Source organism: Tachypleus tridentatus, chromosome 9 (assembly GCF_004210375.1).
Source record: "Tachypleus tridentatus isolate NWPU-2018 chromosome 9, ASM421037v1, whole genome shotgun sequence".
In the NCBI taxonomy this organism is placed as follows: domain Eukaryota; kingdom Metazoa; phylum Arthropoda; class Merostomata; order Xiphosura; family Limulidae; genus Tachypleus; species Tachypleus tridentatus.
This window is the reverse complement of record NC_134833.1, coordinates 101,311,129-101,338,428: the sequence shown is the minus strand read 5'-3', so window position 1 is coordinate 101,338,428 and position 27,300 is coordinate 101,311,129. Positions and strand designations below refer to the sequence as shown.

At 29.2% G+C, this 27,300-nt stretch overlaps 1 protein-coding gene across 10 annotated transcripts in view; it reads left to right on the top strand.

Annotated features, from left to right (window-relative positions):
• The window catches only part of ema (C-type lectin domain containing ema), a 60,882-nt gene that overhangs the window by 17,721 nt on the left and 15,861 nt on the right, over window positions 1-27,300 (top strand). For 8 of the 10 annotated variants that reach the window (XM_076456078.1, XM_076456076.1, XM_076456075.1 and 5 more), the window contains 14 exons: window positions 2,317-2,422; window positions 3,656-3,779; window positions 4,396-4,579; window positions 6,301-6,351; window positions 9,530-9,643; window positions 11,917-12,148; window positions 13,915-14,056; window positions 14,768-14,868; window positions 18,086-18,138; window positions 18,941-19,010; window positions 19,530-19,684; window positions 22,097-22,147; window positions 23,842-23,970; window positions 24,535-24,655. In XM_076456078.1, the coding sequence (XP_076312193.1) occupies window positions 2,317-2,422; window positions 3,656-3,779; window positions 4,396-4,579; window positions 6,301-6,351; window positions 9,530-9,643; window positions 11,917-12,148; window positions 13,915-14,056; window positions 14,768-14,868; window positions 18,086-18,138; window positions 18,941-19,010; window positions 19,530-19,684; window positions 22,097-22,147; window positions 23,842-23,970; window positions 24,535-24,655 (1,633 nt within the window). The remainder of the gene's footprint in view (window positions 1-2,316; window positions 2,423-3,655; window positions 3,780-4,395; window positions 4,580-6,300; window positions 6,352-9,529; window positions 9,644-11,916; window positions 12,149-13,914; window positions 14,057-14,767; window positions 14,869-18,085; window positions 18,139-18,940; window positions 19,011-19,529; window positions 19,685-22,096; window positions 22,148-23,841; window positions 23,971-24,534; window positions 24,656-27,300) is intronic. The other 2 variants (XM_076456079.1, XM_076456077.1) reach the window with 1 other exon arrangement.

Sequence of the window (27,300 nt, the reverse complement as noted above, 5' to 3'; positions counted from 1 at the left end):
TGTTGAGGATACAGAAGCCTACTATTTTATACTAATGGTAGTAATGCACTAAATTTTTACTTAGTTAAATATTTCACCAGAAACATAAACTAATAACATGCTAAAAGCAGACAATTTACTCTGACAGTCACGATTTTTAACTATAAGATGAGCCGTTACAAATTCATCCAAGCTATTCATTAAGTTTACAATGGAGCCATTGCTTGTAATTGGAGTGAAATCAATGTTTTTCTGTTCAGAATGCAATGTTATACAATACATCATTTGACTTTCTACCAGTTATAGATAATGTATAATTAAATATAAAAGAAAACTGCTAAATCCTGAAAGAGAGGATGTAGCAGGAGGGGTTTGGTTTCCCATGCAATTCCTTGTAATCAAGGAGAATTGAAAGGTAGAAAATTTATTATTTGTCTGAGCAATAACAGTTCTGTAGTGATTAATTTACTTTAATTTAGTACTTTTTCAGTTGGTGGTAGATAAAATAAGGAAGCGAAGATTCTTAAATAAAACATCACATGTGACATATTAGGGACAGTTCAGGATTTTGTTTTATATTTTGTTGTACAATTATGAACTTAAAACTTCTATACTATTGCAATATGGATTATTACCAAATATTTTTGCTACACTAAATGGTATACAAAAAGTAGTTTAATAAAATTTTAAATATATGACAAACTATCTGTCAAACTGTGTCTAATTACTGTTCTGGCCAATGTAAATTGTAACTCACTTTTGAAACATGCAGCTTGCACTATGCTATCAAATTACATTACCTATAAGCTACTCCTAGCTGCTTGTGCAAGTGCCTCATGAAATATTTTTATTATGTTATTTTTATTGTTTTTATATTTTATCTAACCTTAACTCTTCTAAAGAGACCACTATTTTTACATTTTAGTTACATTTATAATAATAAAGAATAAACATTGAAAAACAAGAAATAAAGTACTTATCTTCTTTTTTGCTGTTGACCATCAATGACACTTGTATATTAATGGTAATAATGCACCAAAGAACAGAAATAATAACATGCAAAAAGCAGAAAATTTCCTTTATCATGATTTTATTGACATTCTAACTGTGACAAGAACCATTACAAATTCATTTAAGCTAGTTGACATCTTTTTAATGAACAGAGCATGTATTAAAAGAGAAATTGACCATTCTATGTTTGGAATACAATGCAATATAATACGTGAAATACATAGGTGAAAACCTTGGATTTCTGCTGGTTATAAGAGATAGTACAGAATTAAATGTACAATAGGACTATTAGCAAATCCTGAAAGAGAGGATATGACAGGTAGAACAGCAAGATGATCTGATTCACTATTTGATGGGTTCTGTAACTGAACAAAATTGAAAGGTATAAAACTTATGGTTTGTATGAACAATGATTATTTTATAGTGAGTGATTTACATTGAATTTCTTACTTACTGGAGGGCTAGTGATTAAAATAGAGAAGGTTTGATTCCTACAGAAATTTGTCACCTTTCTCACACTAGGGGAAATTCAGGATTTTTCTAAATATTGCCTTGTAAAATTAAGAACTTAAAACTTGTATACTGTTAAAATATGGATTATTAGCTACAATTTTATGCTGTACTAAATGGTGTAACATAAACATGTGATGTGCAGTAAATGATACCTGCCCATAATGAATATAAAATACTAAACATTCAAGAAGTGCCAAGTGACACTCACAGTCTCTAAAACTTTGCCACAAGAGAAATTTGTTTTGGAGATGTTTGTGACCCACCAATGTATTGCATGGTCAATAACTAAAAGTCAGTTGTGATCCACTGGTGGGGCACATAGCAGTGAACAAGTTAATGATTGGGGTCACTTGAAGTCTAATAAATGTATAGATTGGTATTATTCTATTAGGCTAAAATCAACATCCATTATGCTATGATAGCACAAAGATTTGTATACCATGGTTCCTGTCATCTGCAGCATTAGTGGTACCATTCTGTAGGATACAGAGGTTGATAGGCTGAAAAATATTTACTGATGCTGCATTTGTATTGCAACCATTGCTTTATACATGATTTTCTTGTAAGAAAATTGGATGAATCTGGTTTCATATTCTCTTCAAATAATTACAAGTCTGTTATTTGTTATAATTTTACAAATGATGATTTTTAATTGTTTTCCAGTGTAGAATAGGTTTTTGGCATTAAGTTTGCAAATATTGTAAACATAGCTAGGCCTTTAAATGTCTGTCCACTCCAATATTAGAGAAACACAGACATTTACAGTGTGTGTGTAGACACAGTTATCAATTTAGTGTATTTTTTCTCTTCTAGCATACTAATGATTTTCCATTGTACACTGAAGCTATCAAGTTTTTTAATCATGGTGAAAGCATGGTACGAATAGCTGTTCGAACACTAACCCTTAATGTATTCAAAGGTGAGTATGTAGCTATGTAGAAATTGTGATAGATGGATAGAGCAATAGATATGTAAATATCACAATACTTTTTATATAACATTTTCTTTGTAATATAAAGTATTTCATCCCTTTTTGAAGCTGTTTCACTTTTTTTTGCAAATTAAAGTTTGTATATTATATTTATCTGATTCCACTGGCAGATTTTAGAAACCAATATTTTCCAAATGTAAGTTCTTAGTTTTTAGTTTACAATTAATAATCTAGAAGAAATCACTCAAACACTCTGAGTGTATGTCATAGCTGTGAACTCCTTACATATCTCTTTCATATCTTTTTGTCTGTCCATTGATATTGAATGTAATTGCATTTGCTTATTAAATCTTTAGGTGTATATTTCTTCAGTCATATCATGCTCAAAATTAGATAATTTAGATTCAGAGCTAAAATCATCATTAGCTTGCACAAGTTCAGTTGTTTCATCAAGTGTGAAAACACTGGAGTGATTTGATACCATTTTTGGTCTGTTTTCTTGTAAAAAATGAACAGTTTTCATCTGCAAATATTACTGATGTTTTGAATAGCAACATACAGCATGCAGATATAGATTGGTGGCTGGAATCGTAATCTGTATAGATTAGGCTTTAGTTATTGATTTTTGTGAGATCAATTTTCATTTCTAGAGGAATTTCAAATCACATTATTTGGTTTCTATATGATCACAAGTGCACTTAAAGGGTTAAAAATTATATCTACTCAATAAAAGTAATACTAAAATTACCATGTCTTGTATAACCTAAAAAATAAGTGAAGAAAAAAATGTCATTTACTTGTACATTTATCCATTGAACAGCTATAACTGTTGACTATTTCAATTTCATTTTGAGTTTTAATTCTGGACTTAAATTCTGGATTCTGTATCTGGACTTTCTAGTGGGCAATAGCTCATTTTTGCCATTTTGTAGGTTTTCAATTTTAACTTTTTGTTTTAGTCAAGTTTAGCTGTCCTCTGCTTACTCTTGTTTATTACTCTTCTTCTTTGTCAACTCTTTCAATAATTTCACATTTCTTTTGTTCATAAGATTTATAACTTAATCTCAATTACATTTTTTTAGATATTATGTTTCTGAATTTTTAAAAGATTTAATATAATTTTAAAATAACAATGAATTTCAAAGAAATTCATTATTATGTTTTGTTTGAAATACTCATCCTTAAAAACACTGAAAATAAATTCCTGTTTCATGATTTTAGTCCAAGACAGAGCCATGCTGAAGTTTATTCGGAATAAAACTGCTGCTCCATACTTCTCCAACTTAGTGTGGTTTATAGGAAACCATGTGTTAGAGCTTGATAACTGTGTGAGGATGGTGCCAGAGTGAGAAAGATTTTGTTTATTTTATCATGTTATTATGAGACTATAACCAAAAATGTTTATAGAAATATATATATCATTATTATCCATTTTTGTCAACATATGTTTAAGGATCCTTGAAATATAATTAAATACAATAATATCTAATTCAATAAACAAGTGACTAGTTGTGAGAGAATATAAGCATTTTAATGTAGATGTTTGTTAAAATTTTCAGTGGTGTATAAAAATAGATTGAGTTTACTTATAATAAACATTAATTTATTACAAGTTACAGCTTTTGCATTAAGGACAAATATTTTTAAAACAGGTACAATGTTTTGATCACTGGAACAGTCATTCCCTAGTACATAATTTTTAATGGTGAAAAATATTTTAGTAATTGTTGAATGTTGTTTAATTACTAAAATTTTCTTTATCATTAAAATTTGTGTACTCAAGAGTGATGGAAATGTTGTACCTATTTTGAAAACATCTTACTGCGAAAGTTGTAACTTGTAATAAAATAATAAAAATAGTCTCTGTTTTTAACAGTAATTTGTTCCCTGTTCATCATAAACTAAGATAGATTTGCTATTTTTTATTTACCTAAATAAAGTTTACAATTACTGTTCTCCAGGTACCAAAGCAGATTACCAGATTTTGTTGCAGAACACCTTGACCATCTTCACTACCTCAATGACATCTTATGTCTTCATATAGATGACTTGAATGATGTTCTCACAGACCACTTCTTAAACAGTTTGCTGATCCCTTTGTACGTTTTCTCTCTCACCAAAAGGCGTCGACACTCCCAAACGGAGGTTAGTACTGTTGTTGTGGAAGAAATTATCCATGTCTATCTGGATAAATATAATTTTAATGAATTACATCTTAACTACAAGTTTTGAAAGTTCATCATTAGGAATATTTTGTTCTTAGTTTTATGAGGGAAAAAAAAAGGATTGTTAGGTCACTGTTCAGTTCTTTTGCTTTCATGATGTTTAAAATTTTTTTGCAACATGTATTGAATTTTTTTTATTAAAAATTATGCAGTATGTTTGAAATAAATATTAAATGATGTTTTAAGTTCTGAATGCACAGTTAGAGATTGACTATTCATTTTTCACCTTACTCTGGTAGACATTAATCGTTTGATGAAACAAACAAAACATACCTTATTAAATGATGCGTGTGACTTCCTCAGCATGCCTCTACCAGATTATCACTTCTTGTTTGGCAGTGCTTGTGTTTGGACATGTTCTTTTTTGCTTGTTTGAAGTTTCAAGTTTATCTTTAGCATACTCTTGAAGTGACCTTCATTTATTTTCACTTCTAATTTCTATTAAACCTGATTCTTAACTTCAATTTAATCTCAGTTTTTTTCAGCTACATTGTTATTTATATTTTTCATTATTTGTTGACTCTTCCTTATTATGACTTCTGAAGTTCATATTAATCACTTTGGGAATCTTACCTGAGGCCTGAGACATAGTGCTTAGTCACAGGTCTAACTCCCGAAGTGTAGTAAAAAAAATGTAGTTCATAAGAAGTAGGAGAAAAGAAGAATATGTCACATACTAACTGTTATTGTAGATAAGATTGTTTTTTTTTAAAGCTAAAATAATTGTTGACTGTTACAATGTTCAAATGTATTGGTACCTGAATAACTTTAAAGCAAAATGCTACATGTAGCTTATATGTTAATCAATAACTTTCAAACATTCAACTCAAGCACGTTTTTTCTTAATATCATTAAAGTGTTTATTTTTAATAGTAAAAAATACTAAATCATATCATTTCTTAGCTTGCCAATTTCTTTGAGTTATTATAGAAACCAAAAACAAGTTACCTGTTGTAAACATTTAGGCATAAGTCATGCTATATGAAGTACAATTTTAAGTTAATTCCTGAAGCAATGTTAATTGTAAGGTTAGTTACCACAAGTAAATATTTCAGTTTTGAACTATCTGTCCTATTGTTCTCAAGTTTGACATTTTATCTGTACATTGGACACAGTGCACATAATGTATTGTGTTGCTTTTAGGTTTTGTCAGAAATTCCAATGAAACACTATTGGAGTAGCTTTTCAAACACACTTTTGGTATACAGATCCACATCACTATTTAAAGTGCTGAAATAATGTTGAGTTTATAAATATTATTTTAATTGTGGCCTCCCAGTGGCTCAGCAGTAAATCTGAAGGCTTATGATGCTAAATATTGGTTTCATTATCTGTTGAGCACAGCATAAATAGCCCATTGTATAGTTCTGTCCTTAACAACTTTAAAGGTTTCCATCTTATTTTGCTAAATTTTCATGCTTCTTTGTTGAAGCCATTCACATCATGTAGAAAGAGAAAATTGTGGCTATTGCTATATGTGTTATAGAAAAAACTGTACTTTCATAAACCAGAATTTGTTGTCATATCTTATTAAGAATATTGTTTTACTAAATATACTGAGTAACAGTGAGAAATTTTAATTACCACTGGTTATCATTGATCTGTCATTATGAAATCTCTTCTTTCTTAATCATTTTATAGGATGACAAGCCACATGTTAGTAGTGTTGTATCCCTGTTTTTACTTTCTCAAGTAAGTCATCATTAGTTAAGGAATTACAAGTTAATATTTGTAAATTGATTGGTCTGTTGACATGTTTTCTGAAGTTCTAAAACTATTAAATATTTTGCAAGAAAAAATAATACCAAGTTTAGGTATGATTTGGTGTAAAGCCTAGACATAATTTTTGTACTTTTCAAATATTGAAAGTTAAAGTAAAACTACCATCCACCTTAACCAGTTTGGGTGTAAGCACTTTAAAGTATTTCATACCTCTTATATATCAGTGACCAGAAAGTGTGAAGAAAAAAAATTGTTTTTATTAACTCTCCACATGGGCTCAGTGAAATAGTTGGCAACATGACTTATTTGTACTCGTATAAAGTTTATAGATTTGATGCTTGTAACTTTTGATATCAGGTATATATGTATATATCTTCAAATTTGGCAGTCTTTTCAGTAAACATTATAAGCATTTCATATACAAGAAATTAGATTTCTTAGTGAAGTGTATTTAATGAACTGAAAAAAGTATTTGTGCAAAGTGATTTTCATGTGATGAAGAAAAGTATTTTTAATACATTTGAAATGTATTTTTGGTAAAACCTTTTATTTTATCAGTTATTTTATGTACTGTGACTCTAAAAGTTTGGTCTGTTTGACTGACCTTGTAATAATCAAACAAAAAAATTGAAATAAATCTAAATTACTCTGTTTTTCTTTCTAGAATGACTTCAAATGTAGTGTGAAACTACATTTGTTGATCCCAAGTAACTTTAAACTTGTTATAGTATACAGCTATTTATAATTAAATTTTGTTTTATTTTGACATTTTGATTGCCTTTTGAACCATATCTAGCTACTATCCACTTATAAGTTGTAAATCACATGGGAAACATGTTATTCTATCAAATTATGTTACCCACAAGGTACACTGAGCTGCCAATAATGTGCAAGAAAGCAGATAATTTCCTATGACAGTCACAACAATGTGGCAAGAGCAGTTGCAAATTCAGACAAGCTAGCCATTGTCATTCCCATGAGAACCAAAGTTGTACTACAAGTAAAATTGGCACTTCTCTGTTTAAAATAGAATGTAATATAATATGTCATTTTCTATATGAAAATCTCGGCTTTCTATTGGTTACAAATAGCATATAATTAAACTTAAGAAAGAGAAGATGTAACAGGTGGGTGTGGCAGAGGGGGGTCTCATTTTCCATTTGATAGCTCTGTAACCAAAACAAATTGAAGGCTATAAAATTTATGGTTTGTCTGAGCAATGATGGCTTTGTAGTGAGTAATTTACATTTAATTTTGTAGTTTGTGGTGAAGGGGTGGATGAAACAAAGATGAGAAGATAACTAGATAAAATGTGTCACATCAGGGGAAATCTGGGATTTTTTAAAATATTGCTGTAGAAATTTTAAGAACTTAAAATATGTATAACATTATAATACAGATTATTAGTTAATATTTCATGCTATACTAATTCGTATAAACAAAATATAATACAATAAAATTTTGAATGCAATTCACTTGCATCATGGGCAGTAAAGGATATTTGTGCAAAAGGGTTAAAGGAATTAACATTGTATATCAGAAAAGATATAAATTTGTACAGAGGAAAAGCACAATACCCTTTATACTTTATTTCTTATTTGCTTGAGTTTGCTTTGTAATATGATTTGTTTTGTGTATGAAACAGTGATCCATCTCATTACTTTTTGTATAATAGTGTGAAACTGATTTGAAAAAAAAATTATTGTACAAGATCCTTCATTTTTTCATAACCAGAATGAATTGTATTTATATTATTTTAAAAAAAAGGTCGATTTGTACAGTACTGTACAAAAGTGTTAGGACAATGTGAAACATTGAATTTCAGGCTACTTTCAAAGAACAATGGAAGGTAAATCACAAGCAAAACATCAGAATGTTATTAATCTTCTTGTTTTGTACAACAGAAACTTAATGGAGGTGCTTGAGTTCAGCAAACAGTTGATATTTTGTGTCCATTTTACTTCAATAACTGCAGACATTTGTTGCAACATATTTAATCAGTGTGTGCTTTGGGATTTTACTCCAAATATCTCTAATACACTCCCATAATGTTTATTTAAAAGTAAATTTTGATATGTCAAGTTTTTGATCTGTCAAATCCTAGATTTGCTCAGTTTGGTTGAGATTAGGGCTCTGTGGGGGACATTTTATTAGTTGAATGACTCCATCAGCTCCTCTGTTACCTAAGTAATTTCTGCATAGTTTGGATGAATGTTTGGGGTCATTATCTTTTTGATAGTAGAATTCTTTGGCAAGGATATGCAAACCACTGTGTATATGTTATGACAGATCAATAACTATTGGTACTTGTGCTGGTCCATTATTCCATCTATTTGACAAATATCTTCTGTTGCCTCAGCAGAAAAATGCTTCCAAAATATCACACTGCCTCCCTACTTCATGGTGGGTGTTATGAATTAAGGTATCTTTCACCTTTTTCTTCCAGACATACAATCTACTTTTTGAACCATATATTTCTCAACTTTGACTCATCCATTTATATTGCCCTGTTCCTATCATCAACAGTACAATTTTGGTGTTTTTTGGTAAAGTTCAGTCTCTTGATAATATTCGGAGATTAAGAGTTTTGTGACTGCTGCCATGATATAACAACAAAGCTATATAGTGTAAACACTATTTTTATGAACATTTATTTTTAGAATGCTGTTAAATTGATTTCTTCTAGCATATACTGGTGTCAGATGCAAACTCTTTGTTAGCTTCTTCCTATATATTTAAGATACTGCTGGGATACCATGGCAGTTATTTCAGACCCTATATTTTAGTCAGTATATTCATTCAAGCAAAACTCTTATGACATACCACTAGTACAATTATAAGTGAATTCTAAAGAAGGATAAGTATTCTCACCCTGGTTCATTCAGTTGTCAACAGGAATCAGTGTAATGGTGTGGAAGAATTGGCAACATGAAATGGAAAGAATGACAAAACATTCTCACTTGTCTTAACACTTTTGCATGGTAATGTATGATATAACTGATACTGTGGAACAAAGATAATTCTTGTATTTCCCTAGAAAAAAATGAGTAACAGAATTTCCAGAATGAAGATTTTCTCATATTTAATTTGATTTCTAAATATATTGTTCTACCTGTGACAAAGTATTGTTTATTTTATATTATGACAGGTGTTCCTAATTATTTCTCATCAGCCATTAGTCAGACGACTGGCACACACAATTCTAAATAAGGACATGACAATATTTTCAAGCAAGCCAAGAGAAGAAATGGCTGCTCATGGTGTAAGTGGAGTCTACATGCCAAATATAGAATATTTAGTATTTTCATGAAAGGATAATACTTTTTTTTTGTAATGACTTAAAGCATAAGTTTAAAATCAGAAATTGTGTTTGGTAATGGCTGTGGCACCTAAAGTATAGGTTACTAGAATCTCAACCAGATTGCTTTGGAAGCTTTTATACTACATTGGTGATATGACTTGTGTTCAGCAGCCCTCACAATTGTAGAAATAATTTATGGATAGCCATGGACTATAGATGCTAATATGACAAACTGTGGAAAATAGCAAGTTTTTTGAGATGAAGGGTTTTTGATTTAAATAGTTCTGTAATGCATCAGGTAAGTTATGTATTTGTACATAGGAAAAGTCCGATAGCTATTAAGACAGTTCATTGGCCTGCATATGATACAAAGTTGTTTTTTGATATTTTGTAAGTATTTCTGAGAAAAATGTGACTTTATGAAATGCATTATTTGATTTAATAACAGCTAATCATTTCTTTGAAAAACTAACTAAATTAAAATGTAATTACTAAATAAGATTAGAAAAAAAACTGAAAATATATGAGGATGTGGTAGATACTAATATTAAAGTGTGATGAAAAATGACCAAAATATCTTGGGAAAAGTCATATAAAAGCACTTTTAGCCAAGGGTGGGAATTCTGTATTAAATACATTATATTTTTTAAACATTGCATTATTTTACAAATGAAGCTAATAAACTCACTCTGATTTTTTACAAGTGAGAATCATCTTCAAGCATTTTGTAATACACATTCATTCAATTTTACAATAAATTCATAATATTCTTGCTGTTTATTGTAGGCTTGACAGTTGTACTCATGTCTTGACCTTTTCAATACTATCATCTTTACACTAATTCTTTAAGGTAATAAAGAACCATTGTACTCTTATGACTGCCATTAGTTTTACTTCCCATTGCATTTAGATCGAATTACAGTGTATTGTGAAACATCACTTTGTTAGTTTCCATGATTAAAGTTTTGTAATATAAGTAAACATCACTTTGTTAGTTTCCATGATTAAAGTTTTGTAATATAAGTAAATTTGTTATCTATGGTATATAGAAATAACAACAAAACCTTCACAACTAGCAAAGCAGGTAACTTCCATCCAGTATTTTATAATGGAATTACCAAGTGATGTGAGTTTCATATGTTCTGTGTGAGTGAAGGTACTGTGCTGATGGTGAATAAGTCAGTCTTAGCAGATTGTATGAGCAGTGGGTATTAGTGTTCATCCAGCAACAATAGTTAGTTATATCTTATCCTTTCTTTTGAGATTAGTTTCATTAGCAGCATTGGTTATTATTACTTATTACAACTGTTTTTAATTTATTGTAAATATCATTTATTACTATAAAGATTATTTCATATTGTTAACCTAGTTTATGATTTTACGACTTACCCAGTACTATTAAACTGGTAAGTCAAGTGTAATTTTTACCACAACATGGTACTTTTTACTTGAACATCAGCTTAAACAAGAGATAACTGTAGATAATTCTGCCTTAGTATGAACATAATGGTTTGTTAGAATATGTAGTATATCCTTTATTTATTAGTTGTTATTATTTATTTCTAATTTTACTTTTAATGTTTATTTTACTCTGATGATTATCCTAAATTTTACTAATTTTAATGGGATATGATATAATCTGGGGGTTAGGGCACTTGACTTGTGATTCTCAAATGATGGAATCAAAACCTGTCACCAGATACACTCATCCAATCAATCTCAGACGTTGGTAAATGGTAGACCAAGAGTTAAAGTAGACGATGTTTAAAACCAGTTGCCTTCCTCTCATCTGTTACTTCCAAACTACTGAGAGTTAATGCAGATACCCATCTAGCTTGACATGAAATTCAACAAACAAATTGTAATTTTATTATAAGCATTATTTTTAATAGTTTGTTAGCAAATATTAAACCTATGATTTAGGATGGGCAAAACACTTATTAAAAACAGTCTACATGTGTTGTTTACTTCCAAGAGCTGTGCAAGAATTAAAATTTAAACATTTTTTTCATTTTTCTTTGTGAATTACACTAAATAAATGTTACAAAATAATAAATATCCTATATTAAAATATTTTAAGTTATAATTAATATTTCAGCATTAATTTTAAAATTTAACATACTGATCTGTTTAATAGTGGGTATTTAAATGCTTATATCAAGATAGTTTAAAGTTTAATATCTGAAGTAATTTCAATTTTAAGCCTCCAGAATTGACATTTTCTCTACAACTAGGTGAATGTAAGCACTGAACCTGGATTTGTGGCTCCTCAGGAAACATTAGAAAAGCTTCTTGAAAATCAGATTCATACCAAAAGTAAGCACATGTTCACTAAAAGTAGTGAGTCAAGTTCCATGTCTCTGGATGATCAGACTTCAGAACCTCCTGAGGAAAGAGATGTGTTATGTCCACTTTCCCACCATATAACCTTAGATAGCTCTCTGCAGCATGACACTGAAGATGAAGGTAAAGAATGTTACATTGTGATTTAGTTTCTCATTATTTTATTTTATTTGTTTATGATATCCAGTATGTTTGTTTTTTCAGAATAGTTTTACATGTACTGATTAATAACTTTTTGTTTCCAATTTTTGCATTTTGAGGAATTAAATTTTGCTTAATTGAACCAAAGACATTCATATATATTTTCATGAGTAGGAACTCTTTGTTTCCTGTGTATGTGTGTGTATATATATATGTGTGTGTGTGTGTATATATATATATGTGTATGTGTGTGTGTGTGTGTGTGTGTATTTGGTAAAACATTTGTATTTGGTAAAACATGCACAGGTGTGGGTATTTTCCATCTGTATGTTGTTTTTGTCTTTTTTTTAGCAGTAAAATATATAAAAAGATGCTGCTCATGTGAAGATGCATATTAGGAATGTTAAACTTCTTAATGTGCTTTTCTTTTCAGTCTCATATTGAGTGTTTTTTGACATATGCACATTCTTGTTGACTATGTTACTATTTGTTGTCCTTCACTGGCCTGAAATCAAAATTTTATATCTTGTTGCTAAAAGATAAAAAGTACACTGCTTAGAGCTCATTGGTTACTTATAAGAATGATGGTCAGGTCCTACTGTTTGATTAGAGTAAACCAAAAGTTGTCAGTGTTGTTGACTGGCTACTTTCTCTGTAGTTTATCATTTAAAAAGTTAGAAGACAGCTATTGCAGATACCCCTTATGTAGATGTGTGTGAATATCTGAACCTGTCATCCAGTTCAGTTTCCATTATCATTCCATACTATGATTTCCAGCTATCTTGGAATTTTTTGGGATACTTCTATCATTTGAGGATTAGTATATAACTTTGTGGTGTTTCACAAGTTTTAATGTTTGTTATCAATATTATTTCACATTGTTAACACAGTTTATGATTTTAGAACTTACCCAGTCAAATCAAGTGTAACTTTTACAACTGCATAGTAGTTCTTGCTTAAACAAGTGATAATTTTTGTTAATTCTGTCACAGTATGGACACAAATGATTTGTTAGAATATGTAGTATACAGGGTGTTTGGAAAGTCACTGTGCAGTTTTGTCTGTTAATAAATATATAAGTGCACAGTGACTTTCCGAACACCCTGTACAATTAATAATAATAATTATTTTTAATCATATACATTTTATACTTGAAATACATCACAAAGACTTATTTTGCATTTATGTTACAGATTATTTCATGTTTTATGTATTTATTTTATTTGTTTTTATGTATTAAGTTATTTTATTTACAGAATATATATTTATGATAAAAACCCTATACGTTCAAAAATTTGTTTTATTTTTTTAAGGGTTTGTCTGTTCACACAGGATGATTTATTGCTAAATGAATTTTATTCAAAGGGGTTTTCTACTTTGATTTAGTTTTTAATAGCAGGTATGATTGAAAATGTGTAGCCTTATGCAGGATTGATTTTTACAATGGATTTACTTTGCTGATAACTAATAAAACATATGATTGACTTCATAATATGTTTGCTTTTTATAAAGAATTGTCTTTTGCCTAATAGTTACTTGTCTGTTTGTACCTTGAAAACATTTATTACCAGAAGCGTTTATATTTCTGTCAGAAATAAAAGAATTTTTTATGTAAGTTGCTTACACGAAATTAGATGATACAACCGACAAGGCTTAGGTTTTCACACAGTCTAGTAATAATATTTAATATTGACTTTTGAACTGTCAGTGTTTTATGATGATAATGGATTATATTATTTAATTTTCAGAGCAAGAAAGCCTCTCTGAATGTTCTGTTGCTTTGCAGTCAAATGGTACAAACATTACTGATGAAGAGAAAGCAGTAGCTGCACAAAAACTGAGTCAGTCTGCTCTAGAGCACCTCCAACAAGAATTTTCTCTCTCAAACAGGTCGGATTTTATTACTCTGAATTTTTTACTTGTATGTTTAGCTCTTAGTGACTATGAATAGAAATATATATAAAGATTATTAAAAAAAGTTAAATTGATCTACCAAAATAAAGAAAGATGTATTCCTAACTGTATCTTAAATGTTACAAAAAGGTAGGCTAGGTCAAAATGTATTCTAAATGACAGAACATCAAATGAAAACAACTATCATTGCTTGAGAAGCTCATGATTATAGTTCAGTTCCATAGTGAATAGGCCTGATATGACTGGATATTTAGGGTGCTTGACTCAAAATGTGTAAGTCATGGTATTAGCACCAAATACGTTTCTCTTTTCAGTCATAGTGATGTTATAATGTAATAGGCAATCCCACTATTTAATGTTAAAAAAGTAGTTGAAGAGTTGTCATGGTTGCTGCTGACTGGTTGTGTTCTCTATGACTAGCAGTTCAAAATTTAGAGATGGCAGCAGATAGCCTAAGTAGATATTTACAGATACATATTTTAACCTTCTTTAAGAGAGAATGATGAATTGAAGTAATTAATGTTCAGATAAAGAAATATGTATCTTAAAATCTGTTTTTTTTTCTATGGTTTTGTGATATAAATAAAGTACTTTAAAAAGGGATTTTTGTGCAACTGAATGTTCTGTTGCTTTGCAATACAATGTATTAAAATCAGCTGATGATATTTTCTTGTATCTCAATACTAGACCATTTTTGGAAGCCATTTTTAATGCCTTGGAGTGCACAGAAAATGATCATGCTGCTTTATTTGCTCTGTGTTTGCTTTATGCCTTGGGACACAATGCAGGTAAATATACTAGAGTTTCTAAAGTTAGTGTGTTTTGTTATATTGTTATGATAATTTTTATAGGTTATAATTAAATATACTCTTATAATTTATTTAAATATGCATACAGAAAATAATTAGTGTTGTTGGCCAGTATATATAATAGTGGAATAACTACAAAACATTTCAAAGATTAATTAGCTTTTACTGAATAATTAATAAAAAATTATTGTTGATCCTTGACATTCTGACTTATATTTTGGACACTTGTAAGAATGAATAGTTCAATTTTTTAGAATCAAGCAGTTTCCTTGTCAATTAAAGTAACAGACACGTTAACTTGATGTTTTAGGAAACAAGATGAGCAAAAACTGCTTTCTTTGTAATTTGAGAAACTGCATATAAGAATTTGGGATCAGTAAAAAAAATGTTTATTAAGTTTACCAATGATACACAGTATTGTAACATGTTTTTAAATGATGACATAGTTTGTTTCAAAAGTTTCTTCCGTTTGTAACTAAATTTGACCAGTTTTAGTGGATGTGTTAGTGCTGTGGTAATACAATCTGTTAATGGTGTCAGTATGAAACTTTAGTTTCAGTAACAGACTAAGACCAAAATTAAAACATTTCTTACCAAACTTTAACCAAGTAATTTCCCTGTTTAAAAACTTTTATTTCTTTCATAAATGTAGGAAGATTTCAATAAATCAATTTATTCATGGATAAATTTCCAATAATAACTAATATAACAGGTCTTGTATCTTAATACTTCATGAACTTGTAAATGCAAATCACATTTACCAATATTTCTATTATGTTAGTTAACAAACGTGCATGCATATGTAGTTTTCATTAATATGACTTGCAGAAAATATATTAAGTGATTTTATTACTTTGAATGTGTTGTAAACTAACTGTATGTATATAAAACAGACTTGGTATGTGTTACTGCTATAATTCATTATAACTGAAAAGTGACATTTGTAGTCTATGTTGTGAATATTACTGAAATCAAGACTAACATAATATTAATGTTTTTTAATCCTGCTTGTCTTCCTGATGTGTTTCACCAATAAACAGCTGGTAGGTAAAATACTGTGAAATAAGATTGATTGAAGTCATAAGTTAGAGATGTAGAATTGTTATTTTTATTATCTGTAACTGTGTGATATCAAGATAATCCATGTTATAGGCTTAGCTCTTTTGTTCATGAGATTTGTAGAATTTTCGAGTTCCGGATTTCTTAGCTATAAGGCTTTTAAAGTAATGGTCTAAAAGTGAATAAAATTAACTACTGAAATTAGAATTTTTAGATTTTCTTGCTTTAATCCTACCCCTGGTGTATGTCTGTTAACAGTGAACACAAGGTAAAGTTTCTAATTTATGAGTTTAGTACATGTAGGATTAAAAAAAAAATGTTTTAAAAGAGTTAATTTCTGTGAACTGTTATAAATATATAAAAAACACTAACCATATGTTAGTTTTCAATGTCATTTTAACCCTTTTGCAGTGGGCTTGGTATAATATACGTGAATTTGTCTACACATTTGCATGCATTAACTATTTGCACTATGAATTTTGATACAGCATGTGTATCTTTACAAGATTTGGTTGACTTTAAGTAAAAATTTTAGTTCAATATTTTTTAAAGACTATATTTTGTTATTTTTGATATATTTTTGATACTCTATCTATGTAGGGTCTGTCACTTAACCAACCTCGTAACCACCATGAAAAAAAAAAAGGAAATAAGCATTAATAATGTTTTTTTCGTAATAGAACAACCACATACTATTACACAGAAATACAAAATATTTTGGTCTAAGTAGATTGTCATAATGCTTTATATAATTTTTATTATATTGACTGTCAGTCGTTTCTAGCTAACATTATGTAACTTGCATTGAAGCAGTGCACATGCACTGATGTTACATATCCAGTAATATAAAACTGACCATTAGTCTGCCCTGTCTTGGCTGTGTTTTAGTGGACTAGCATTTTGTGATATAGTTACATTTCAGTTATTATTCATTATATATATATATATATGTGTGTGTGTGTGTGTGTGTATGTGTATGTATCTATATATTATTACTATTTAGAAATAAATTATTAAACTTATTTTTTAAAATATAGAACAATAAGTCAAAAAGTTAAGGAAGCAATTATCTCTTCTAGCTACAACCTTTGAATTTGGTTACTGCTGGACATAGGTTGCTAAGTCTTTTAAAATTCTGCATGTGAAGGATATCAAACAATTTTTTTTAGCTTTTATATATACAGCTGAATAATTAAAATCTTATCATAAATAACTTTACTGATACCATAGAACTAGATACCATAGAAGTTTAGTAACTAAGAGGTATTTAGGTTTAAAATATATCTTCTTCAAGCAAACTAAAAACACAACCCACCTACCTTGAAATCTTGGCTTGAATGGATGTAGTAGCCTTTTTACAGATTAAAATGGCTGAGAAAATCACTGTAGGGACATTATAAACTGTAAATTGGTTATTCACATGTCATATAATGAGGTAATTGTATATAAGAGACTTTCCAAAAATGCAAACGGATGGACCAGGCTTCTGTGTTTGATTCAGTACATAAGCTATATCTCAGCCAAATAAAAGGATACAAGGTTCTTATTTTATATTCTAGCTTGTTAATACTGATAATTTGAGTTCTTAATTTATTTGACATCACAAACATCTAACTTGAAACAGTGCTACATTCAACATGCATGAAGCTATATCTATTTAGGTGTTCTTTTAATATTTATAATATTAAAGTTTATTATAATCTACAAGTTGATGCCAAACTTATTGACATAAATTCATAAAATAGTAGTTCAATAAAATTATAAATGCAAGTCAACAAATGCAATGACATGACCTTTGACCCATGACCTGTCATGAAAGGGTTAACGTGTATAATGGTACAGTTTCAATAAACTCTTTTGTTTTGCTGAAATCTGTTTATTAGTGGCAGAAAATGTAACAATACAAACAACCTTGAGGGAGGTTTAGTTAAAATATGATGAAGAGAAATTGTGAGAAATATAAATTATGGTAATTTAAAATATTCCTTCAAACAACCAGTTTAATATGATCTATGTATTTCTCTTAATTTAAATTTGTCCAGTTGTTTGTAGAAAAATTAGGAACTACCACAAGTAGTAAAAATAAAAGTATTTTTACATGTGTGGTCATAACAAAATAGTAATTAATTTTTATCAGGAATAAATCAGGATCTTCTAGACACTGTTTTGATGCCAACAGATAAATCAGAGGTATGTATTTTTTTTAATTAAACTGAAATTAACAATTCAAAAGTTGAATGTAGTTTAAAAAACAGATGACAGTAATGTACAAATTGAAAGTATGGCTTTCAAGTTTTATTCTCTGGAAATTCAACTAAAATTAACTTAAGATATTTTGATCTAGACTAGGGGTTTTAATATATTAAAAGATCAGAGTGTTCTTTTAAAATGTGATATAACTGTTCACAACTTCTTCAAAATAAGTAGTTATTGTTTCAAATCATAAACAGTACTTTATAAAATTTACTTTCACAGAGCCAAATCCAAATTATGAGCAACAAATATTTTTATTTCTTGCATTTCAAGTTTGTCTCGTGTAGGCTGTGTTGTAGCCTACAGAGTGCATAATTTCTCATATGATTCATGGCATGTGCACATTTTACTGATGTCACATCAATACACTTTGTAACATTAAGTGTTCCTTGTGCGTTTTCATGTTAATGTTTACTGACCGAAAGACAAAGAACCAACTACTTTATAGTTAAAACAGGCGACTCCTCCAGATGGTCTTTGGCCTCTTTTTGGAGAAATTAGTACAAAATGGGACTTGTTCTTGGTGGTTGTCACTATTTTATTTTATTTTCATATGTTTAATTGTGATGGTACCAGTATATTTTAAACTTTTTGTTATTCTAATTCCAAATGATTGACCAAGAACTGACAAGCAGCCAACAGTAATGTAAAAGTGTGGAAGACTTTCTTCGGATAAAATTACAGTGAGTTTCAGAGAAGCAGATACATTGATGAAAATTTTTTTCACTTTCTTTTGCAGACAAAACAGCTATACAACATTAACTTGGTAGAAAGACTTATCAAAATCATCATTCAGAGCTGCCAGTACAGTGAGTATTCATTTTTAGTTAATTACGTGAGAAGTTAAAGTATGTAGAAAATAATTCTTTCCCCAAAATTCAAACACTAGAACATGAAGTGGTAAACTTTGCTAAAAATGGTTTTCTAGCCAGTTGCACTTACTGATATTAACTTAAACATGTATTATCAATAATAAATTGGCCATTTTCAAGATACAAAATGACTGAATGAAATTTGTATGTTTTATTTTACTTTTGTAATTATAATATAGTTATTGGAAATTTAGTGTTATATGTTTCATATAGTTATTCCTCATGTATATTGTACCTTTTTTCAAATTAGTCCATGTTCAAATTGACTTCCAAAATCCATTTACAGCTCAAACATTTTTAGTTTTGTGTTATCTATGTAGACAAACCCTGATCAAACCTCTTCTGTAACATTATAGAAGTTTTATTAACTTTGTTTCTTGTTTATTGAATACCATACATCCTGTTGTAATCTTTGTTTCGTTTACTTATATATGCTTTGTTTTTTTTTACTGTCAGATAGTCGTATAAGATTAGCCACATTAGAAATGAGTATTCTACTTCTGAAACAACTGGTGCTGAAAGATGGTAATAGTTTCCTGCAAGATCGTCACTTGGCTGCAATTGAACAGGCTCGAGAAGAGAGTACCTTGCTGCTTAGAAATTTTTACAAGGTGGCTAATTTGTAATTTTTTCTAATAGAGAATGAGTAAAACACATTCATTTTCAAAAAAAAATTTAAAAGGTTGTTATTGTTGAATGAAGTATTGTTAACATCGTTTGATGAGATTAACAGTTAATCTTCACATGCAAGTAATTTCAATAATTGTTTTTAACTTTTGAGACAAAAGTGATATGACATTTAAACATGTATTTGTGTAATCCATATAAACAGGAACTGCTTATTTTAACAAATTTTTAACTCTTAAGATATGGATGACTCAAACACTAGTTTGTAAATAACTGCACAGTTGTTTGTGTACTTATTTTTAACATTCACTGGACAGTCTGTCATTTTTGCTTTTATATTTTTTTGCATACCCTATAAGACATGATAAACATGTGAAATATGAGTATCTAATGTGAATATAAATGATGCAAAAAACTTAGTTAATATTAACACATGGTATGTTTTATTAGTATTATTAACCTGGCGTCATTAGGTGACATAAGCACAAGGATGTTGAAAAACTTGTCACTGTAAGTTGCAGAAGCAGAGAAAATTCAAGTTTTTTGAAATGTATTATGGTTGAATAAATTGTAGATCAAATTTTTATAAAAAATATAATATACTGGCAACAATCAACTTTAGAAACAATGCTGTCGAAAAGAAGGAAACTAATTAACGTAAGAACATAAACAAAAGTCTTAGCCTTATCTTACCACTCCACAATAAAATGAAAATCACAGCTGGATGAGAATTTACAAAATATTTCAGTTAAATGTTAATGTATTTTATTTTCTACCAGAACTGCACTAGCCAGTATTTTATTAAAGAAATGTTCCAAGGATGAAAGTGATCCATTGAATTTCCTTTATAAAGTCCCATGTTTGGACTGCCTGAAAAAAACAAAAACTTTCAGGTGTTAGAACATGAAAGGAGTTTGTTGTGCAATCATGACCATACCAATATCATAAAACATGGAACCAGTATCCAGTTCCTAAAACTTTTAAACTGTGAAATTGACTCTACAAAAGGAAAAGCCCCCCAGTGGCACATTGATATGTCTGCAGATGTATACTGCTAAAAACCAGGTTTCAGTATGTGTGGTGAGCAAAAGAGCACAGATAGCCATTTGTGTAGCTCTGTGCTTAATAATATTGCAATAACAGAAATCAAAAAAGCAACTGGCATTAGTAAAAATAAACCCAACCTAATCACACATTCAGGTGCTTCACCTGATTTATTTCCCAGTGGTTTTTTATTATTATCCTTTACTCCAGTTAAACCCAGTCACTTAACAGTGCATGACTGTCTTCTCATGACATCAAATATGACTTTTGTTACTATTTGCTGAACAGCTAAACTTGATTGGGTAGTTTTTCAAACACTATTGAAGCTTTTCAAAAATTTGGATTTTCTATGTTTCTGCATGTTATATTGTTCTTTTATCTTTCTCAACATCCTTGTGCTTTTGTTGCCTGATAGCATCAGGTTAGCACTTGCAAAATGTCATGTATGATATCAACTTTGTTCTCATCATCTGGAACTGCCAATTTAAATTTGTTATAGTTTGTACTTGACCCTCATTTCAAATGTAATATGAGTATATTTATGCTCTAAATAATTAAAGAATAACAATATATTATCACAAAAGACAAAGTTGTTGTTTCATTCATTTATGATTGCTTTTGTTATTAAAGGTCATTTTTAAGGATTTGTGAATAGTGTCTATTCAATACCATAACAGCAAAAACTACCTTTAATGGATACTTTTAATTATGCAGAATTTGTTAAAACTGTTGACAGAGAAGAACAATTGTAATGGTTTTGAACTGAGATTTGTCTAGACTTGGCTGTGAATGGTGAAATATTATCTTGAGAAAAATCACAAGTAAATGATTTGCATGATTTAATTATTTACACAGAATCATATATATATGAAATATGTTACACATATATTTTGTGTCAATAAATTGAGAAATGACTGTGTACTTTAAGTAAATTAGCTGCACATTTGTTGTTTTTTTAATTCATATACAGGTATTTGATATTAATATTTTCAGGTAAAAAAAAACTTGTATTTTAATTATAGTCTTCAAGTTTTATAACTTGTAGATATTTCCTAGTACAAGAACTATATTCATACTTCAGTGTGAACAGTTTGTTATGTGAATCACATATTATCTGTATGTGCTGTTCATGTCAACATTTATATACTTGTGCCTTCATTAAGGTTTTACATATATTTTTTCAAATGAAAGATAATTAGATTTTGAATGAATTTTAGGTACATATCTGAAATACTCATTGGCTTTGGAGATGAATAGCTAGAATATAGGTTGAATGGTTGCCTCAGAGGGTAAACAATCATGTTTTAATGTCCTCTGATTTATTTTGAAAATTTGCATTTTTTTATTTTCAGAGTGAGGAAATTTTTTTAGATATGTTTGAAGATGAGTATCATGAAATGAAGGTAAGAAATTATAAAATCAGTAAAAGACTGCTTTAAATAACAAATATGAAAATACATTAATGTTGTAAATATTTTGTTATTTTTTGTATAAGAACACATTGAATGCTCTTGAGATCTGGTGTAAACAGTTGTTCCTGTGCTTTTAGCAAAACAATCAAAAATAATGAAACATTAACATTAAATTTAACCTTAGAAGCATATTCTTTTGCAAATTACTTTTTGATGTATTCTGAATTCCTGTTTAATGTTTGGTTTTTTTTATTCCCATACTTCATACTTTCATAGAATTATAAGCTGCAACAAACACCAGTTTAAAAAAAAAAGAAGAAAAGAAACTGATTTGTTTGGGGAGGGATTTAACACTTTTTTTCTTTCATATTTCTTACTTTAAATGTAAAACAAAACATTTATATTTTTGTTGAAGATTTATCTTGGGTTAACAAATAATATTTTATATATTGGAAAATTGTCTTAATATTTTTATCAAAGATAATATAAACTATATTGAAAACTCTAAGTCAAAACCCGTACTGTAAGTCTGATGTACTAACTTATGAGTTACAAGAGCCTGAGCATACACTTTCATCTAAAGTTTTGAGCTTGACTAGTTAGACATGTTACAGTTTTATTTTGTGAAACCTTATTGTTAAAATTTAGTATGTTGTCTTATTTTGTTTGTTTTTGTAGGAAGATTTTTAAATTAAAGTTTATCAAACATTCATTGGCTGTTTTGACTTCCCGAAATTAAGAAGTTTCCTCCACTCATAATTAACAGTCGCACTGTTAAAGTTTGTGTGTGTTTTGAACTTAAAGAACTTGTGGGATAGTAAATCACCACAAAGCTGAGTAGTCTGACAATTACTAGTAATCATATACTATGCTTCTTTATTGCTTCTTTTAATTTTCAGTTTTCTCTTTTGCATGGAGTATTGGGTTTGTTTAAGGTATGATTAAATGTTTGGTAAATTTTTTAGTTACTCAATCTCTAACATGATACTTATTTGATATCTTAAGAAAATTGTTTTATATTTGACAAAAACTGAAATGTATTTTGAATTTAAGGAAGAGTATTGTATGATTTTATATTTGATAACTAATTATTGATAGTATATAGTTTTTAAGAACTAATAGTTTAGCAAAAGTTCTAATATTTGGATTTATTTTTTTATTCTTTAAGTTTCATTTTAATTTTTCTTGATGTGTGAAATATTTACACCTTTTTTCAATCTAATATTTTGATAGAGTTTCAAATACAACTGCATGACCTGTTTTGAGTTATATCTATTTTCTTTAACTCTTAAGTAAATTTGACAAAAGCATTTCTTATAAATTCATTTTTAGGTTTTATTATTTCACTTACACACACACGCATGTATTATTTTGATCACTTTCAAAAGTGATTTTTTTTTGTTAAACTTGTATAACTATAGTACATGTACAATGTTCTCTATCAAAATTCCCCCACCAGTAGCATGTCCATAAGTCTACAGGCCTATAACTCTAGAAATCCAGTTTGTATACCTGTGGTGGGCAGAGAACAGATAGCCCATTGTGTAGTTTTTTTGCTTAACAACAACAAAACCAAGACATTATTGAAACCGTTTTAAAGGTTAGCATAGGAATGTCAATTAAACATAATCATTCATTCCAACTATAAGGAGTTAGATAAATTATTATGTTATTGCTATTGACAGAAACGACCTTTAAATGTTGAGTATTTGATGATGGATGATAAACTTCTCCTTCCACCCACGGGCACTCCAATGTCTGGTGTAGAGTTCCATAAACGTCTTCCTTGTGGAGAAGTAGAGAGGGCACGACAGGTAATTGTTATTTTAGTATCTGTGACAGAAACATTGATTTATAAACTTTCATGATATATCAAAACAAAAACTTAAATTCAGAAGTTTAGTTTTATTTTAGTTGATTAATAACTTTATCATAATTCATTGTATTAATTCAAACATCTTAATGCCCTCCAGTGGCATGGCAGTATGTCTGTGGACTTGCAACACAAGAAACTAGGTTCCATACCTGTGGTGGGCAGAGCACAGATAGCCCATTGTGTAGCTTTATGCTTAATTATAAACAACCACAAACATGTTAATAATTTCATAATATTTGAAGATCTACTTCCTGTAAATCCAAGTTTGAAATTTGTATTAATATTTGATACTTATATTCCCTTATAATTTGTTTAAAATTTATCTTAATGTATCATTTTGCTTTCACTTCTGAAGACACTTAGTAATAGAACAGCTGAATACAACATTAAAATAAATCTCACATGAAAGGTTGACCAAACAACAGTTTGGGTTTTGTTATACATAAGTTTGTAGGTGTACAATAGTTCTTATGTATCCTTAGTTTTATTTTCTGGTTAACAGGCAATCCGTGTCTTCTTCATCCTGAGAGACTTATCCCTCAGTTTACAAGGAGAGGTTGAAACACAACTACCTCTGACAAACACAGCCAACTGTATTAAAATGAATGAAGTTCTGGATCTTAGTAAGTTTCTAGTAACATATTGTTTTTTCTTTTTATTCCTGTCTTTTTTCTAATAAATCAGGTTTGTTGAACATTTTAAATTTTCTTGTAGTTATTTTTTCATACTGGTAAAACAATTAGATAGGCTCAAAAAACATGTTACATTTTATTTTTCCTTACAAAAGCACGGTATCATACCATTCTTTTCTGTTTGTTTTGTGTAGTTTTTGCAAGTTATGAATACATCAGCCTTCTTCCTCAGTATCATGCATGTAATCATTTTTATCTATATGCATGGAGCTCGTCTGCAAGACCAGTTCTTATATATGTAAGGGTATACATGGTAATGTTTACTATACTTCAGAATTTACTGTATATATCTTCAGAAATTGTGGTAAACTTAGTAAAATTAAGTCTGTTGTGTACAAAGAAATTGGAATTTTTAATAAAGTATTTATACTAAAGATTTTTCTGAATTTCCAAATCCTTTACTGAGTCAATTTGAGTTAAAGGTGATTTTCATACTAAATGTTAAAAATACTTCTTCCAAGACATTTACTTCCACTGACAACATTGCTTTTCTTCAACATCAACTTTGCTCATCTCACCATTGGTCTCACATGTCTCAGTCTTTTATACCCCACTTAGGTGCCCTTGGCAGTACATGATTTGTAAATATCTCCACCCTCATGAATGCACCCTCTGTCCTGGTACTGTATGTAAGTGCTTCACTTAGATGATCTCTTTTTCAAAACTTACACCAACTCTTTGTGGGGTTGTAGGATGGGAGAGTGTAAGCAGAGATAATTATTATTCTAAATACATTTTTAGTTCAGGAAAATATTGACTTTTGAAAGATACTGTCTGCTGTTACTATAGCTAGACTCCCACATTGAAAAGGTGGAGGGTCTGGTGCACGAATGATCCACATAGAAAGAATCTGCATAGATCAGTGGTGTACCAAGATAAGTGGTACACAAGTGAAGGATCCACACTACATCTATAATTAATTCCTGTATCAAGGATGGAATAGTACATAAGTAATCATCATTATAGGTCAGTTCCAGCCATATAGCTGAGGTTTCACAACTTAAGGCTGGTATTAATGGGTCGTGGTCTCTATATCCCATGTTGGTGGCTAGGGCTATTGGACCTTAGTGTTATATATATATATATGTACTTTTGATTGGATCACATTGTAGAGAATAATGCTTAGATAGCCAAAGCCAATTTTGATGAACAGCTATATTGTCAGCATAGATAAGTATTATTGGAAATACATTTTTAGTGTAGGAAAATGTTAACTTTTCAATCCCACAGTCTCATTTGAATAACCCATAGAACCTCCTTAATGAATATCAAAAATATTTTATTTTCTCTATCCCAACATCAACTGTAACAAAATAATCAATGATTTGTGAAAAGTTGAAAAGTATAAAATAAGTACATGATTTTACTTTCTAGAATGATTACAAATTATAATGGACAATTATTTATTCTATAACCTGTTTCACATCTGCTTTCCTTTATGTTTATAGTTTAATTACTTTTGGTGTTTTGCATGAAAAGCAGTAAATTACTGGGGTGATTTCTTGTAGAACCTAGGGTAAACTAACAATCAGGTTACAGTCATATACCATGAGCAAGCCTTAAAAATAAACTGAGCTCATCAAATTTAAAGTTCATGTTTCATTACCTAACCTAAAAAGATTATAATTTTCATATTTTAAATATTTTTGTTGAAAATATACAAAAAATTCTCGAAATCTACAGTTTAGATTAATATCTAGGAAAAATAGGCCTTTTGCACTTACAAAGTTTTGATATATGGCAAATTGTAAAAAATGAGGTTCAAATTTTATATTTTTTGGTCTAAGTATAGTTTGTATTTCAAATAAACATTCAGAAAATACATTAAGGAAATATAAACTGTAGGTGACAATTCAGAGTGGAATCATGTCAAAAAAATTAAATTTTTTAAGATTTCCTTTGAATAGAAATTAGTATTTAGGTAATGTACACTTATCAATTATAATTATGTTTTGATACTAAGTTTACTGACTTTCAAATAACAAAATTATTGAATTAAAATTTGAATACATCATGAAGAATCATATGCACTCTAACTAGTTTATTTATAAATTTTATTAGCTAAAACAGGGGGTTAAAATAAAATTCTCGTTTATTAATCTACAGTTTTAGATTAATACCATGAAAGCTATGAAAAAATAGGAGAAACTTCTCTGGTGGGTTTACAAAGTTTTGATATATCAGCAAATTGTAAAAGAATGAGGTTCAAATTTTATATTGTTGTTGGTCACTAAGTATAGTTTGTATTTCAAATTGGCTGGACATTCAGAAAACTACATTAAGGAAAGTATAAACTGTAGGTGACAATTCAGAGTGGAATCATGTCAAGTGAAAATTGAAATTTTTTTAAGTATTTCCTTTTGATAGTAAGAAATTAGTATTTAGGTAATGTACACTTATCAATTATAAACTATGTTTTGATACCAAGTTTACTGACTTTCATAATAACAAAATTATTGAATTAAAATTTGAATACATCTCTGAAAGATCGTGATATGCACTCTAACCTAGTTTGGCACATAAGGTTAATGAATATTTTATTATGTAAAACAGAGCACTCAAAATAAATATTTGAA